Source organism: Myotis myotis, unplaced genomic scaffold, assembly GCF_014108235.1.
Source record: "Myotis myotis isolate mMyoMyo1 unplaced genomic scaffold, mMyoMyo1.p scaffold_m19_p_3, whole genome shotgun sequence".
Lineage (NCBI taxonomy): Eukaryota > Metazoa > Chordata > Mammalia > Chiroptera > Vespertilionidae > Myotis > Myotis myotis.
Genome location: NW_023416335.1, coordinates 209083333 through 209099530, shown reverse-complemented (window position 1 = coordinate 209099530; position 16198 = coordinate 209083333). Strand labels below are relative to the sequence as shown.

At 41.7% G+C, this 16198-nt stretch overlaps 1 protein-coding gene across 2 annotated transcripts in view; it reads left to right on the top strand.

Moving 5' to 3' along the window:
* The window catches only part of SLC25A17 (solute carrier family 25 member 17), a 41099-nt gene extending 30175 nt beyond the window's left edge, over positions 1-10924 (top strand). For both annotated transcript variants that reach the window (XM_036300267.1, XM_036300268.1), the window contains 5 exons: positions 3047-3163; positions 4642-4787; positions 4873-4968; positions 6972-7054; positions 9841-10924. In XM_036300267.1, the coding sequence (XP_036156160.1) occupies positions 3047-3163; positions 4642-4787; positions 4873-4968; positions 6972-7054; positions 9841-9988 (590 nt within the window). In that variant the 3' untranslated portion in view covers positions 9989-10924. The remainder of the gene's footprint in view (positions 1-3046; positions 3164-4641; positions 4788-4872; positions 4969-6971; positions 7055-9840) is intronic.
* The last annotated feature ends 5274 nt before the right edge of the window (positions 10925-16198 follow it).

Here is a 16198-nt window from a genome sequence, read left to right as displayed (position 1 = left end):
GGGGACCCCCACCCCTCCGAGTGCATGAATTTCGTGCACCGGGCCTCTAGTACAGTGATGGGGAACCTATGACACGCATGTCACAGGTGACACGCGAACTCATTTTTTTGGTTGATTTTTCTTTGTTAAATGGCATTTAAATATATAAAATAAGTATCAAAAATATAAGTCTTTGTTTTACTATGGTTGCAAATATCAAAAAATTTCTATATGTGACAGGGCACCAGAGTTAAGTTAGGGTTTTTCAAAATGCTGACACGCCGAGCTCAAAAGGTTCACCATCACTGCTCTAGTATGTTATAAAGTCTGGGCAAATGGGCCTGTATTGATATTCTTTTATCTTGGCCTCTTGAGCACTGGTGCTTTTAAAAAATGAGACCAGCAGGAATCTCTGGTTAAGACTTATTCAGATTATGATCAATGCCTGAAGTGACAATGTATGAATACATTGAGTCCTAATTAATGACGACTTCTTGGTGGAATGCCTCTCTATAAAAATATGACAAATACAGCTCATAAAATTATTTGATAATGTCTTTTATTTTGAGAAATATGTTCCCATAATGCTTCCAAGAGAGCAGTAGCAAAATATTTTACTTTTGCTCCGTATGCAACAAATGAAAACAATTTTAATATCTTGGCTGTCACACAGGCTTATGCTTGGTTAGACTGTATTTTCAGTGTACAGTGGAACCTTGGTTCTTGAACTTAATTTGTTCCAGAAGGCTGTTTGAGAAACGATTTGTTCGAAAACCAAATCATTTTTTCCCATTAGAAATAATGTCAATTGAATTAATCCATTCCAGACCCTTAAATGGTTTTCTGTTTTTGCCAGGAGCCGGTCCATGCTTGCTGTTTCAAGGGACCTGGCATATATGGCATACTGTTCTTAATATGTTTGCTCCCCTTATCGCTGTGTGTTTTAACCAAGGTCACCTCTCCGAGAAAGGTTGTTTCCCCAGGTAGGAATTTTTCCCTGAAGTCAGGGAGGGGATGCCTCTCCTAGAAAGGTTGTTTCCCCAGGTAGGAATTTTTCCCTGAAGTCAGGGAGGGGATGAAACTCCTTAACTAAGTGCCAGGCGGGTAGTTAATCACTACAAACAATCATGCTTAAGCTACATAATCTTTACTCCCTGGAATGGAGATAAGAAACGCCCTAACCTTTGTAATAGAAATTGACAGGATTAAAATCAACTGGGATAAATACGGATGTAACAAGACAATAAACAGCAGAACCTCTCTGGAGATCCAGACCAGAACTTGGCTGGAGATCCTGGCTAGAGATCCTGGCTAGGCTGCTGATCAACTGAATGCTGCCTCCGTGTCATTCCTTCTTCGCCGACTCCGTCCACACCTTTGGGGACCCCTGGACCTGCTGGGGCTGGACCCCGGCATGTTTTAAACTTTCTAATGTACTGTTTAATCTATAGGCAAATACTTCTTTTCCTAAATTTATCGAACCACCCCCTACTAGCCTTGAATGAATCACTTTCAGCACTCATTCCAGGGGGGTAGCATCTTGCTTTTTCACATAGCATTGCCTCTGAAATTGTAACCAGCTAACTGCTTTACACTTCTCCAAATCAACAACAGTTTTTTCCACCTCTTCAGTAGCCTGTGATCACTGTTTTATGAGCACTTTCACACCCTTAGCAACTTCAGCACACTTGATGGCCTCTTTATGTTTTAAAATTGCGAAAAGTGTACATTTCACCAGCAACAAAATCAAACAAAACACACAAAACATTAAAATATTCACAGCACGCTTTCTTGATTTCCTGAGATGTTCACAAAGGAAATTTAGCAGTAAACTGACTCGAATTTTCTCCTTTGTGGCCTGAGAGATGTTTTTGTCATGCTGATGTGTCAGCATGAAAGGGTTGTCAGGTTGAGAACTGTTGAGAAGGTTGAGAAGTTCTGTTAGAAAACTGAGACCTTTTTTCCTATGAACAACTTGGTCAAGAACCAGATTGTTCCAGATGGGAAACATTTGAGAACCGCGGTTTGACTGTAGTATGTTTTGCAGTTCCTTAAATCAAAACCTTCTTTCTCCTGTTGTGTTTAAATGACTTTTAGTAAAAGAGATTTCTCTTCCTTAGGATTGCAGCTCTTGCTTCTTCACAGCATGACTAGGGCCAGATAGCTCCATGTGTGGTTGTTTGATGAGTTTGTTCATAGGTTCATTTGTTCAATATTTATTTGACAAGTATTTATAAAGTATATACTATGTGTCAGGCACTTTGTTACAACTCTGTTTTGGTGTGTGTTTTTTAAATCATTTCAGGACTGATGAGGAATATATTAATATCTCAAGATGGTGTTAAATTGGGATTATGTGTTTTCAAAAGGAAGCATCTGAATCATTGTATTGTTCCACTCTGAGGCAACCCTGGGGGGCCATGATCCCCATTCTTAAGCTTATAAGGATCATGATGCTTGCAAAGCTGTTTCAGGTGTTTTATGACAGTTCATAACTACTGCTTGCTGCCTGCCTGTCCTAATCCCCTAAGTGATGAAGAACTCTTTTGTAATCATCTAGTCACTGTTGAAGCACTTTTCAGTGTCACCACTTGTCACCCATTATACCAGATCCATATGCACTTAAAACCATGTAAACTACGTATGAGAGAATTGTTAATTGTGTGTTTTATCTGATGTTGTCATGGACTTAGCATGTGATCAATAAGCCACTTGTCTCTTAAAGCTGTTTTTGAAAAATTGTATTTAAAACTGTACCAAAATTGCTACTTTGGATGCTATATAAATTGACAGATTACCTCCTGTTACACAAATAAGGAAACTTACTACTCATTTCATGTGGAGAGGTACTACTGCCAGCCATTTTGCCATCAGCAAGTCTTCTGAATTGCTTCTAACAGTAGTGGCTTATGTTGTACCCTGGCACAAAGAGACACCGTACTGTGGGTCTCCTAGTAGGTCAGTGGCCGAAAAATAAATGAAACATTGGTATGTAGCTTCAATATAAGACAGCAAAGCTCAAAAGGTTACATTTTGCTTTCTCTTTGTCTCTCCCTCCTTTTTAAAGGAGTGGTGAATGTGTTGCTGACAACTCCACTCTGGGTGGTAAACACCAGACTAAAGCTGCAAGGGGCAAAATTTAGGAATGAAGACATTGTACCAACCAACTACAAAGGTATTATTGGTAAGTGTCTCTGTGTGAGTTTTTATTTAAAGGTTTTCTTTGTATTTGGAATTTATTGCCACAATGATCCTATATAATAAAAGGCTAATATGCAAATTGACCAAACAGCGGAATGACCGGTCGCTATGATGTGCACTGACCTCCGGGGGCAGACGCTCAACGCAGGAGCTGCCCTCTGATGGTCAGTACGCCCCCACAGGGGGCGCGCTGCTCAGCCGGAAGCCGGGCTCATGGCTAGCGAGCGCAGCGGCAGTGGCGGGAGCCTCTCCCACCTCTTCAGCAGCGCTTAGTTATCAGCCAGACATCCCTCGAGGGCTCCCGGACTGTGAGAGGGCGCAGGCCGGGCTGAGGGACACCCCCCACCCCCGAGTGCACTAATTTCGTGCGCCAGGCCTCTAGTGTTATATAAAAGACAACCTCAAATCTCAACATTCAATAGTAAGCATTTGTTTAGTTTAGCTCATGTGTCTTAGAATTGACAGGGATTTGACTCCTCTAGGCCAACCCCAGCCTGGGAGTTTCAGCTCCATGTGTCTCATCACCCTTCTGGCACCAGCTTGAGCATATTCTTCTCTTGGTAATGGTGATGCACAAGAGGACACACCCAGTTGTACAAGCATACTTTGAGTGCCTTTTTGAATCTTGACTGCTAACATCCTGTTGGCCAAAGCATATTACATGGCCAAGCTCAAAGACATGCGGTAGAGAAGTAACTACTGCCTTGGAGTGTGGGTGGGAGGGGTTGAATATATCTAAGGAATAATCTACTGTACTTTTTTTCCTAGTGTTAGCTTTAGATAAAGATACCAGGTTAATGTCTGCTCTCTATGAGCTTCTGCTTTCTAATAGTATCACACTGCCAGGCTCTCTTTTCCTGTGTTTGCAATGACAGTGATTTTCTTATAAGTCAGTCCTATAAAATGGACTCCAAGGAACTATGTTATCATTTGTTTTACTGGCCTTTGTTGTAAAACACATAGGCTATCAGTTCACGATTCTCTGTAATACAGAGTTTCCAGTGTTGGTGATTACTTAGGAACACTTGACATTCTGACTCCAGATTGTCAAAAGGAGTTCCCTGATTAAAGTTGTCTCTCAATAACTTAGTAATGTCAGGATCTGATAATTATCAAAAAGTAGTTAACTGATGAACTTGCCCCTAAAATATCATTACAAGAAGGAAATTTTATATATAGATTTGATTTCAGAGAGGAAGGGAGAGGGAGAGAGAGAGATAGAAACATCAGTGATGAGAGAGAATCATTGATCGGCTACCTCCTGCACACCCCACACTGGGGATTGAGCCCATACCCTGACTGGGAATTGAACCATGACCTCCTGATTCATAGGTCAACACTCAACCACTGAGCCATGCCAGCTGGGCAAGAAGGAAATCTTGATAGAACCATTTGAACAGAATTCGCCTTGTCTTCTCTAGTTATGGGATTGTCATCAGATGCCCTTGATTTCTTGCTTAGATGCTTTTCAACAGATCATTCGAGATGAAGGAATCTTGTCTTTATGGAATGGCACTTTTCCCTCCTTGCTGCTGGTTTTCAATCCTGCCATCCAGTTCATGTTCTATGAAGGTTTAAAACGGCAACTTTTAAAGAAAAGAATGAAGGTAATACTGATTTTGAAAGCAGCAAACAGTAATCTCCTGTTCTTGTTGTTTGGATTGACATGACTCGTCTTTCTTTGCTTTCCAGCTTTCTTCTTTGGATGTGTTCATCATTGGTGCAGTAGCCAAAGCAATTGCCACCACAGTTACCTATCCCATGCAGACAGTCCAGTCGATCCTGAGGGTGAGTGCTGGGGTTCTTCCTGCATTTAGTCAAACAGCATTCTAAAATATGTGGTTTCCCTGTTTAAAGCAAGTTAATCATTCCTCATACATTTTCCCATTTGCCTGATATTCTGCTAACCAGGCTGGCTATCACTTGGTGTCCTGTTTGATTTGGAACAAAGTTTACATTTGCAATTTCTTAAGTAACATAGTGTCTCAGAAAACCCAAATGTAGAGGAAGGTTCTTGACTCAGGAAAGTATAAGTTTGCATCCTTCTCATTCACGTTAACTTGCTTGGTGCCCAGGGCAAATTATCCTTTGCAAAATCAGAGGTTGATTCCTGTAGTTTATTTTAGAGGAATTAATGGTTTTGCTTTTTTTTTTTTTTTTTTTACTGCTCCAGTCAACAAAGGAGAAATGTTATTGAGGCCCCAGGGTCACAGTTCAGCCGGAAACCTGCCCTGTTGGCCCGAGGAAATGGTGGAGGGCCTTATTTAACTTCTTCTTGGGGCACAGGTTGTTGGTGTGGCCGCCCTTCTTCTTGCGGCCAGGGGTGCAGGCAGGTGTAATCTTGTTGCAGTTATACTTCTAGGCTAGCTGGCGGAGGGAGGGTTCGATGATGCCACCCCTCAAACAAAGCACCAAGTGCAGGGTAGACTCTGAATATTGTAGTCTAGGAGAGTGTGGCCGTTCTCCAGTTGTTTGCCTGCAGAAATCGGACCCTGTTGGTCAGGCAGGATGCCCTCCTTGTTTCGGATTTAGCTTTGACATTCTCAGTGGTGTCACTGGGCTCAACCTCAAGGGTGATGGTCTTGCCCAGCCGTGGGCAAACTACGGCCTGCGGGCCGGATCCCGCCCGTTTGAAATGAATAAAACTAAAAAAAAAAAAAGACCGTACCCTTTTATGTAATGATGTTTACTTTGAATTTATATTAGTTCACACAAACACTCCATCCATGCTTTTGTTCCGGCCCTCCGGTCCAGTTTAAGAACCCATTGTGGCCCTCGATTCAAAAAGTTTGCCCACCCCTGGTCTAGAGTTTACTCTCAATTCGTGGGAAGCCCTTGAAGGGTTTTACACTAGGGAGTAATGTGTTCTGATTTATAATTGTAGATCAGTGTGGCTATTCTGATGAGTTTGGTCAGAGACTAAGAGAAAAGGGGGCTGGGAATCAGGTGGGAGGCCATTTCAGCAGTACAGGTGAGAGGTGATGGTGGCCCAGATTAAAGTAGTAGCAGTGGAGAGGAGAGAGGAGATATGGAAGGAGTTATGATCTGGCCCGGCGGGCGTGGCTCAGTGGTTGAGCATTGACCTATGAACCAGGAGGTTACGGTTCGATTCCTGGTCAGGGTATATGCCCGGGTTGTGGGCTTGATCCCCAGTGTGGGATGTGCAGGAGGCAACCGGTCAATGATTCTCTCTCATCATTGATGTTTCTATCTCTCTCTTTCTCTCTGAAATGGAGAAAAAAAATTCAAAGACCTCATCGATGGATAAAATGGGGGAAGTAGTGAGAGTATGTCAGTTCAAAAAATGATAATCTCTTAAAAGTATTTTGACTAATGTACTATTTAAAACTTAGTACTTAATATAAAGGAATTCAGTAGCATCAAATAATGTATTTTGACACTTTATCATATAAACATAACGTGAAGAGCTTAAACTTTAGTGGTTCTAACTGGTTAGTATTTATCAGAACTTCTTAAAGGACTGGAAGTTAAGTCATACATACTATCAATATTTATATCTTCATCATGGGTGCGTATTTTTTCTTTTGAGGTAGAATTTTCCCCATAATTCTCTGTCAAGTGAAAATTCTCTTGTTGCTTCATTGAAACGTATTTCTTATTTTCACTTATTTCACTGAAACATAGAGTATTAATTAAATCTACATACTAATTGGACATTTTTATTACTGTATGGTGTGTAAGACATCACTCCCAACAGAATTTCCTCTGCAGGTACAAATTAATATAAAGAAAGCAGTACTACACAGTCTTTTTTTTTTCTCCTTCCCCAGTTTGGACGTCACAGACTCAACCCAGAAAACAGAACATTGCGGAGACTCCCCAATGTTCTCTATCTTCTTCACCAGCGAGTGAGGTGCGTTTTCAACAGCCCCCTCTGCTGGGGAGCGCTTGGGTTTGCTGACCTGGCACTCCTGCTTTGACGGTGGCAGCCTGGACGCCTCTCCCGTGGATTCTGTGCTCAGGCATTTCTCATTTTAGGGGTTTGGTGCAATGTGACAGTACTTTGGGAAATTAGGGAAAAGTTCAGGTCCTGGTACTTTTTTATAAATACACAGAGCTCCTGTATAATGGAAACCCTCCAAAATCTTATATAGAGGCCGTTGTGCTTGAGTGGCATATCCTGTGATCTCTCTCAGAGATAGAAATAAGCAGGAATTCTAGAGCAGTAGTCATAGTGAGGAAGGAAGCGGGGAGTAGGGAGAGTAATAATAATTATAATTATGACAGTGATGATGCTGTTAAGAGTAACTATCATTTTTGAGTGTTTGCTTTGTGGCAGACACTGATTTTAAAACTTTATGTGAGCAATATCACTTAATCTGAACAGTAGTCCTGTGAGGCATGTACTTTCGTCATTTCCTTGTTTTGTTTAAAGAAACTGATCATTAGGGACATCAAATAAGGCAGGAGCCTCCTTTGAAAGAGGAAGTGGGATTATAACTTGGCATTTGAAAAGCTATATTGGAAAGCAGCTTGGCATTTTCTTAAAAAGTTAGACACTGCCCATAGGACCCAGCCATTCCACTTCAAGGTATTGACCCGAGGGACAGGAAATGTGTCTGCACAAAAACTTGCACACAAATGTTAATAGCAGCTTTATTTGTAAGAGTCAAAAACTGGAAACAACTTAAATGTTCATCGTCAGGTGAATAGATACATAAATTGTGATCTCTCTGTATAATGGCATACTGAGAAATAAAAAAGTAGGAATTATTGATTCATGCAGCAACATGGATGAATCTCAGAATAATTATGCCGAGTGAAAGGAGTCAGACATGATTTCACTTATATAAATAACTTAGAAAATGCAAATCCGTAGTGACAGAAAGCAAATCAGTAGTTACCTGGGGCGGGGGTAGGAGGAGGGAGGGAATGATTACAAAGAGACCCAAGGACACTTTGGGGGTGATGAGATGTTCACTGTCTTGAATGTAGTAATGGTTTTGTGGGTATGTACATCAGTCAAAACTCATCGTAACTTCTGTCCGACTTGGCTACAAGTCTGAGGTTCCCATGCCTCCATCCTCCTGGGATTTGATTATTTGCTAGAGTGTCTCACAGATCTCAGGAAAACATTTATGTTACCAGTTTATTAAAGGATGTCATGATATCTGAACAGCCAGATGAAGAGCTGCACAGGGTGAGGTCTGGGAGGATCCCATCACAGGAGCATCTGTGCCCATGGAGTTGGAGTGCATCACCCTTCCGGGGCGTGGATGTGCTCACCCACCTGAGAGCTCTTTGAACCCCATACTGTTGGGTTTTATGAAGGCTTCATCCTGTGGGCACAATCTGTCCACTCTTTTTCTGGCTCTCTCCCCTCTCTGGAAGATGGAGATGGGGCTGGAAATTCCAAGCTTCTGATCATGGCTTAGCCCCCCCACCCCCCCTGCGCCATCCAGGAGCCCACCAAGAGTCATCTCATTACAATAGAAGACACTGCAATTATTCTGATATTTAGAGAGACTGTCAGGATCCGGGGTCAGAGACCAAATATTAGAACAAGAAATGATCCTGTTGCTCTTATCACTCAAGTAATCACAAGGGTTTTAGGAGCTCTCTGTGCCAGGAACCAGGAACAGAGACCAATATACATACTTTCTGTTATCTCACAGCAGACCTCACCTTGAGAAACACTGAAGTGGACTTTCTTAGGGGAACATAATTCACGTTAATTAATGAACTAGAAATTCATGAGTCAAGGCTTTTTATTGCTATTTATCACATGATTTGCCCCAAATAATAGGTTTTCACACACAGCAAATATAATAAAATACAGCATAGCTTGTGCATGGAGCACTTGATCAGCTGTACTATCTCAGTGCTCATGCTGTATACAGGCCTGGAGTTGCTGATGAACTAGCGTATGAGATCAGTTCACTCTCAACATGCAGCAGCTGTGGAGAAGTTATGATGAGTTTTGACTGATGTACGCTGAGCTTTTGGTTTTAGCTGAAGCAGTCTTCCCTGTGGTTAGAGCAGTGGTTCTAAATGGCTGGTCTCCACCTGGGAACTTATTAGAAATGCAGATTCTTGAGTCCCATCCCAAGCCTAATACATCGGAACTCTGGGGATGTGACCCAGCAATCAGTGGTTTAAGGTGATTCTGATGTACGCTAAATTTGAGAACCCCTGGGTTAGAAGACCAAATGTATAGGAAGACTGAAAATTAGGTAGCTTTCACTTTTGTCATTTTGCCTAGTTCTGTTGAAGCTAAAATGATCTAAACCAATTTGTAGTTTTCCTACCACTTAAGGACTGTTAAGTTAAAATAACTGAGTTGGGAGAGTGTCAAAGATCTAAAAGTTCTTAGATCTCAGATCTTGGCATTAAGATGGTTTTAGGATTTGCTTCCTATCTGGAATATTGTCAGCATTCTGCTAATTAATGGTGATTATAAAGACAAAGGATTGGTGGCTCATGAATACTGAACTTTAATTGGTCTTCAAGTGCCTTGACAGATAATAAATAGTTGGACAACAGAAGTCTGTTACTGTCTAAAACTTCCATTGCTTGTTTTAATTCTGAGGATCAACCTTTGCAAAGTCGCTATCAACGTAGTGACTGTTTCTTTGATGCAGGAGTTGACTTTTATAAAGAAAATCTTTTATTTTACTTTTCAAACTTCTTTTCTTTTAGGAGATTTGGAATAATAGGACTCTACAAAGGCCTTGAAGCCAAACTGCTGCAGACAGTCCTCACTGCTGCTCTCATGTTCCTTGTGTATGAGAAACTGGTGGCTGCTACCTTCACAGTTATGGGACTGAAGAGTGTATACAAGCACTGAGACACCTTACCCTGCAGAGTGAGGACAGGTGCTCAAGATGGGGGTTTCTTTCTGTGCGAAAAGAAGTGATTCTGTTTTTTACTCTTGCTCTTCCCACCGTGAATTTTTACCCTTGTTGGTTTTAAAAGTATTTAAGGGTAAATATAGAGGATAGCCAACTGAACCTGTCACCAACTTAATTTTTATGATGATTGGTTGAATTTTGTGGGGGAGGTTGGACTGGTGGTCATATGAAGAGAAAGCATTATTGAAAACCTAAACTTTAAAGTTTGTAGGATTGATTAGTTTTAATGAACTATTAAGAAAGAATGGACTATTGCTCTCATGTGTAATATTTTCTAGTTAAAATCTTTCTTAAATTTACCAACTGTTCTCTTTCCCTAACCTCTCCCCCAGGTTCTAGAACAAATTTTATGCCATGAAATTCTCCTCATATGCCTTTTATGTGTTAATCTTGTTATTTTCCTCACTGAAAATAATATTATGACTATGTCATGAGAGCATGATTTTATTTTTGTTGGATTTTTTCTGCTTAAGGAAAAGTGTCTTCTTTAGTACATGAGCTATTTATTTGGGGGGAGAAATTAAAATTATTAATCCCAAATGATTCTCTTATAAACTATTTGTAAACATCACTTATTCGTTAGTATTTGACATAATTTTAAAATATTTATTTTGAATCAACTCTTTGATTACGAAAGGCTTGAAGTTTTATGTTTATCCAAACATGCCTCAATCAAGTCAAGCCCCAATAAATTGTCAGCACCTTTATTAAGGTATTACATTGGATTGACAACTACCTGGTAAAAATCACAGAAAAGGGGGAGGGAGCAAATATCTTGTTTAGGCTCTGGAATATTATCTCCCTTTCCAAACTCTTGGAGGAGGCTGCATTTTTATTTTTTTATTTTTACAATAAACATCTGATTGAGATTATTTCTATTGGGAAATATTCCTTAGAGTCCTCTACTCAAAGTGTGGTGTGTCAAGCAGTAGCATTGAGAGCTGGTTGAACATGTAGGCCCAGATCTTCTGAATTATAGTCTGCATTTTAACAAGATCGATAGGTGATTCATACATTAAAGTTGCAGAGACCTTAGCACGCCTGACCCAACAGAGGATATGATTGGTTTCAATTATGGAAACCAAGACAAAGATTTTTCTCAAAGGAAAGATGGACTAATATATTAAAACAACCTCTGAAAAAACTGGGAGTCCTATGTCATTTACTTTTCCCTCATAGCACAGGTTAAGGTGGTAGGACTTGTAGTATGTAGCTAGGAGGGAATTAGACATCTCAAGCCCCTCAAGAAACAAACTCTTGACATTAGTAAACTAGTTTTTTGGGTTCCTATGACTTAATTTTTATCCCTATAACAAAATGACAGGCTTTTTATGTATAAATATAATTCACTCAGAGAGAATAATAATGAAGTATCTGTGGACTGGTATTTCATTTTGAGAGTAGAAATGTCTCTTATTTTTCCTCTGGCCACTTTGGGAATTTCAAAATATGTGATTATCAAACTAGTAATAATCTATATTATAAAAGGTCAGTGACTGTAATGCAGTAACGACCAAATGACCGGTCCAGGAGGTGCATTGATGGGTCTGGGTCTTGCGTGATTTCGCGCACTGGGCCTCTAGTTGAAAGATCATTGTGTTGTTCTAGAAAACAAGAACTGGGAGGAGCTACTAACTAGGGACTAAACTGAATACTCATCCTCTATTTAAAACAGAATGGTAGGCAGAATTGGCCCATTACTACTGTTTTTTTTTTTTTAATATATTTTATTGATTTTTTACAGAGAGGAAGGGAGAGAGATAGTCAGAAACACCGATGAGAGAGAAACATCGATCAGCCGCCCCCTGCACACCCTCACTGGGGACGCGCCCGCAACCCAGGCACATGCCCCTGACCGGAACCGAACCTGGGACCCCCCAGTCCGCAAGCCGACGCTCCATCCACCGAGCCAAACCGGTTTCGGCCCCATTACTACTTTTTATTTTACTTAAAGTTTCTGAGTATCTGTGGTGGGGCTTGGGTGGGAAGCACAGAATTGATTTTGATTTTTATGCAGGAGAAGAATGATCATAACGGGGCCATGTGTACTTTTGTTTTTGTTTTAATTATACAGTTCACTTTGGAACTTGAATTTTGAGCTCAGGGTATTGTGGAATGGTATATTTGCATAGTTTCCAAGTCAAATTTTATAGTTACTAGAGGCCTGGTGCACGACATTTGTGCACTCAACCCAGCCTGCGCCCTTTCACAGTCTGGGAGCCTCGGGGGATGTCTGACTGACGGCTTAGGCCCGCTCCCCGTCAGTCAGACATCCTTAGCACTGCCACGGAGGCAGGCTGCTGCGCTCGCCAGCCATCAGCCCAGCTTGTGGCTGAGGGGCACTCCCCCTGTAGAAGTGCACTGACCACCAGGGGGCAGTTCCTGCGTTCCTGCGTTCCTGCGTTGAGCATCTGCCCCCGGTGGTCAGTGCGCATCATAGCGACTGGTCGTTCCATCATTTGGTTGATTTGTATATTACCCTTTTATTATATAGGATGTTAAGTTTTTATGATGTGAGAATGTATTTGATGTTTTTTTTCTGATTTTGTGAGGGAACAACTTAATATTGAGGTTTTATGTTCCCTTACAGACTCACTAGTTGAAACTTAGGTAATGACTTGGCCAGATTAATAATCTTTGATTAATAAGGTATTTGAGAAAACTAGAGTTGGGAAATTGAAATTTTTCTTTTTGATTCTTTGTGCAGTTTCTCTAGAGTGTGAGCATTAAGAGCCTTAGAGATTATATAAGTGTCACTGCAGTAGAAAATTTAATTTCTGTAAGTATTTAATCTGGGTTTTGAATTGACATGAAAATTTCTACCCATGTCTATTTTACAGTTGTTTTAAACAGAAATAGGATTTACCATAAGAACATAAGCAGTGGGAGTTAGAATCTTGGGTTTTATTCCCAGCTCTTCCGCTGACTAGCAAATTACGTCATCTCTTTGTGCTTCAGCTTTTTGATAAGTGGAGATAATAATACTCACTACCCACTTCAGAGGATGTTTGAGAGCTAATAATGTCAGCTAAATCCCTTTATGATCATGGGAGAGGAAAGAGGGAAGATCCCTTTATGATCATGGGAGAGGGAAGATCTGAGTGAAACTTGTGACAGTGCCTAGATTTATAAAGCAATTTTCCTTCTTAAAGCTTATACACGTTCTCATTTTATGATCCCAATATCTCTGTGAAATAGGTAGGGACAAATAACAATATCCCCATTTAATTAACAAGGAAATTGAACTATCAAATGACTTGCCTGGTTGGAGCCAGAACCAGAGTGAGTATCCTGTAGTCTAAAGTAGTGATTAAAAGAATGGGTTCTAAAAAAAAAACAAACAAAGAAGAATGGGTTCTGGAATTAGTTCAACTCTGGTCCTGTTTCTTACCAGCTGTGGGAACGAAGTAATTACTGAACTTGTATAAAAATTCGTTTCCTCAACTGTGAAATAGAGATCTTGATAAAACTACCTCACAATGTGGTTGTGAGGATTAAATAAGATCATATAAATTGTTTAACACAGTGCTTGCCACATGAGAAGAGCTAGATAAATGTTAGCAATGTCTACTATTATACTAGAGGCCTGGTGCATGAAAATTCATGCACTTGCGGCAGGGGGAATCCCTCAGCCGGGCCTGCGCCCAGGATCCCTCAAGAGATGACCAACTTATGGCTTAGGCCTGTTCCCCAGAGGATCAGGCCTAAGCTGGCAGTCAGACATCCCTCTGGCAGCCCGGGAGCCCTCAGGGGATGTCTGACTAACAGCTTAGGCCCACTCCCCCTGAGCGGGCCTAAGCCGGTAGTCAAACATCCTTAGCGTTGACGTGAAGGCAGAAGAGGTCCCGCCACCACCACTGTGCTGGCCAGCCATGAGCCGGCTTCTGGCTGAGCAGCGCTCCCCCTATGGAAGCACACTGACCACCAGAGGGCAGCTCCTGCATTGAGCATCTGCCCCCTGGTGGTCAGTGTATGTCATAGCAACTGGTCGTTCCCAGTTCTGCCTAGGGTCAATTTGCATATTACCCTTTTATTATATAGGATGGGTGAGGGATATGGCTATGTGGATAGATATGGTTCAGTGAAAAGCACTCTGCATTTTGAACCAGATCTGGATTCAGATTTCCATTCTACCACTTAATAGTATCACAGCCACAGACTAGTCACTTCATGCACCAGTGAGGTCGCTCAGCCAGGCCTGCACCCTCTCGCAATCTGGGACCCCTCGGAGGATGTAGTAGTGCAAGAAGCAGCAGGCGACCAGGGAGGAGCCAAGCTTGGGTGTCTGAGTTGACGCCCTCATCTGCCCAATAGCAATGCTGTTATATATCACTCAGCCTTGTGAGGTAATCATTTCTGTTGGACAAATGAGGACATGTCTATATATACAAAAGCCTAAGTGACCGAACGACCGGTCACTATGACGTGCACTGACCACCAGGGGGCAGATACTCAACACAGGAGCTGCTCAGTTGACCTATGGGTGCCAGATTCTGTGGGGCTCATGATTAGCAAGTGCAGCTGCAGTGGCATGAGCCTCTCCTGCCTCCGCAGCAGCACCACTGGGCAGTGGCGGCAGGCACAGCGGGGCCAGGATGAGCAGGAGAGGCATGGCGCCCGGCCCAAGCTCAGCTCCTCCCTGGTCGCCTGCTGCTTCTTGCACTACTACATCCTCCGAGGGGTCCCAGATTGCGAGAGGGTGCAGGCCTGGCTGAGCGACCTCACTGGTGCACGAATCCATGCACCAGGCCTTGTATGTATGTGTGTGTGTGTGTGTGTGTGTGTGTATCTGGCTAAGTACATGACATATATGGGCTTAATAAATTCTGCTTTTCTTCATTAAGATATTGACATATAGCATTTTCAGGTGTACAACATGATTTGATATATGTGTATATTGAAATATGATCACCGCAATAAGTCTAGTTAGTATCTATTACTAAAATATCCATTGGATAGCCCTGGCCAGTGTGGCTCAGTTGATTGGGCATTGTCCCATGCACCAAAAGGTTGCTGGTTCAATTCCTGATCAGGGTACATGACACGTAGGGGGCCTGCAGGAGGCAGCTAATCAATATCATTCTGCTCTCACATTGATATTTCTCTTTCCCTCTCTCTTTCTCTCTAAAAATTAATAAAAATATTTGAAATATATATCCATCAGATAATATCGTTTGAATCAAGAAAATCAACTAGGTTTTTCTTTGGGGCAGCATTTTCTCTTTCCATTTGTTTTAATTGTGAACATTTCTGAAAGCCTTTTAATGTGTCTCCTCAAAAGAGAAGCCAGATCCAGTAATTTTATGTTTATTGAGTATTCAAAGTAAGTCCCCCAAATATTTACCAGTTAGCCAGTAAAATATGGCTGGTTCGACAAGAGAAAGTCACTGGCTAAGCTAGTGTCTCACCTTGTCTCTGGAAAAGCTAAAGAACCATGACTTGGTGGAGCCAAACACCAGGTATCTAAGGAGAGCCTTCCCTCTGGGCAGGTGAGTTACTTAACTGGCAGTGTTGATTGTCACCAGAGAACCAAATATACACAAAGACACATTCGTAGGATATTTATGTGTGTAGTAAACATAACATTGTGACTCTGCAAGGTTTTTACTACCATAGAAGTGCAAGAGCTTTGGGTTAGTGCTGATCTTTGTGGGGCATACTGGTAGCCCCTGAAAAGTATGTTCAGTGGAACATCATGGACAAGAAAAAAAGTTCTTCATGGCCCTGGCTGGGTAGCTTAGTTGGTTAGAGCATTGTTCTGATATGCCAAGGTTGTGGGTTTGATCCACCCCCCCCCCCTTTCTCTCTCTAAAAATCAATTAAAAGAGGAAAAGTTTTCTGTGACCTGGGTGAGAGAAGAAAGAAAAGTACTGCTCTGGCTGGCATTGTTCAGTGATTAGAGCATCGGCCTATGCACCAAAGTGTCACAGGTTCGATTCTGGTAAAGAGCATGTGTCTGGGTTGCAGGTTCGATTCCTGGCCTCGGTCGGGGCTGTGCAGGCAGCAGCCAATGGATGTATGTGTCTCTCTCACATTGATGTTTCTCTCTCTCCCACTCTCTCTCCTTCCTCCCTCGTTTCCACTCTCTCGGAAAATCAATGGAAAAAATATTCTCCAGTGAGGGTTAAAAGAAAAAGAAAATTACT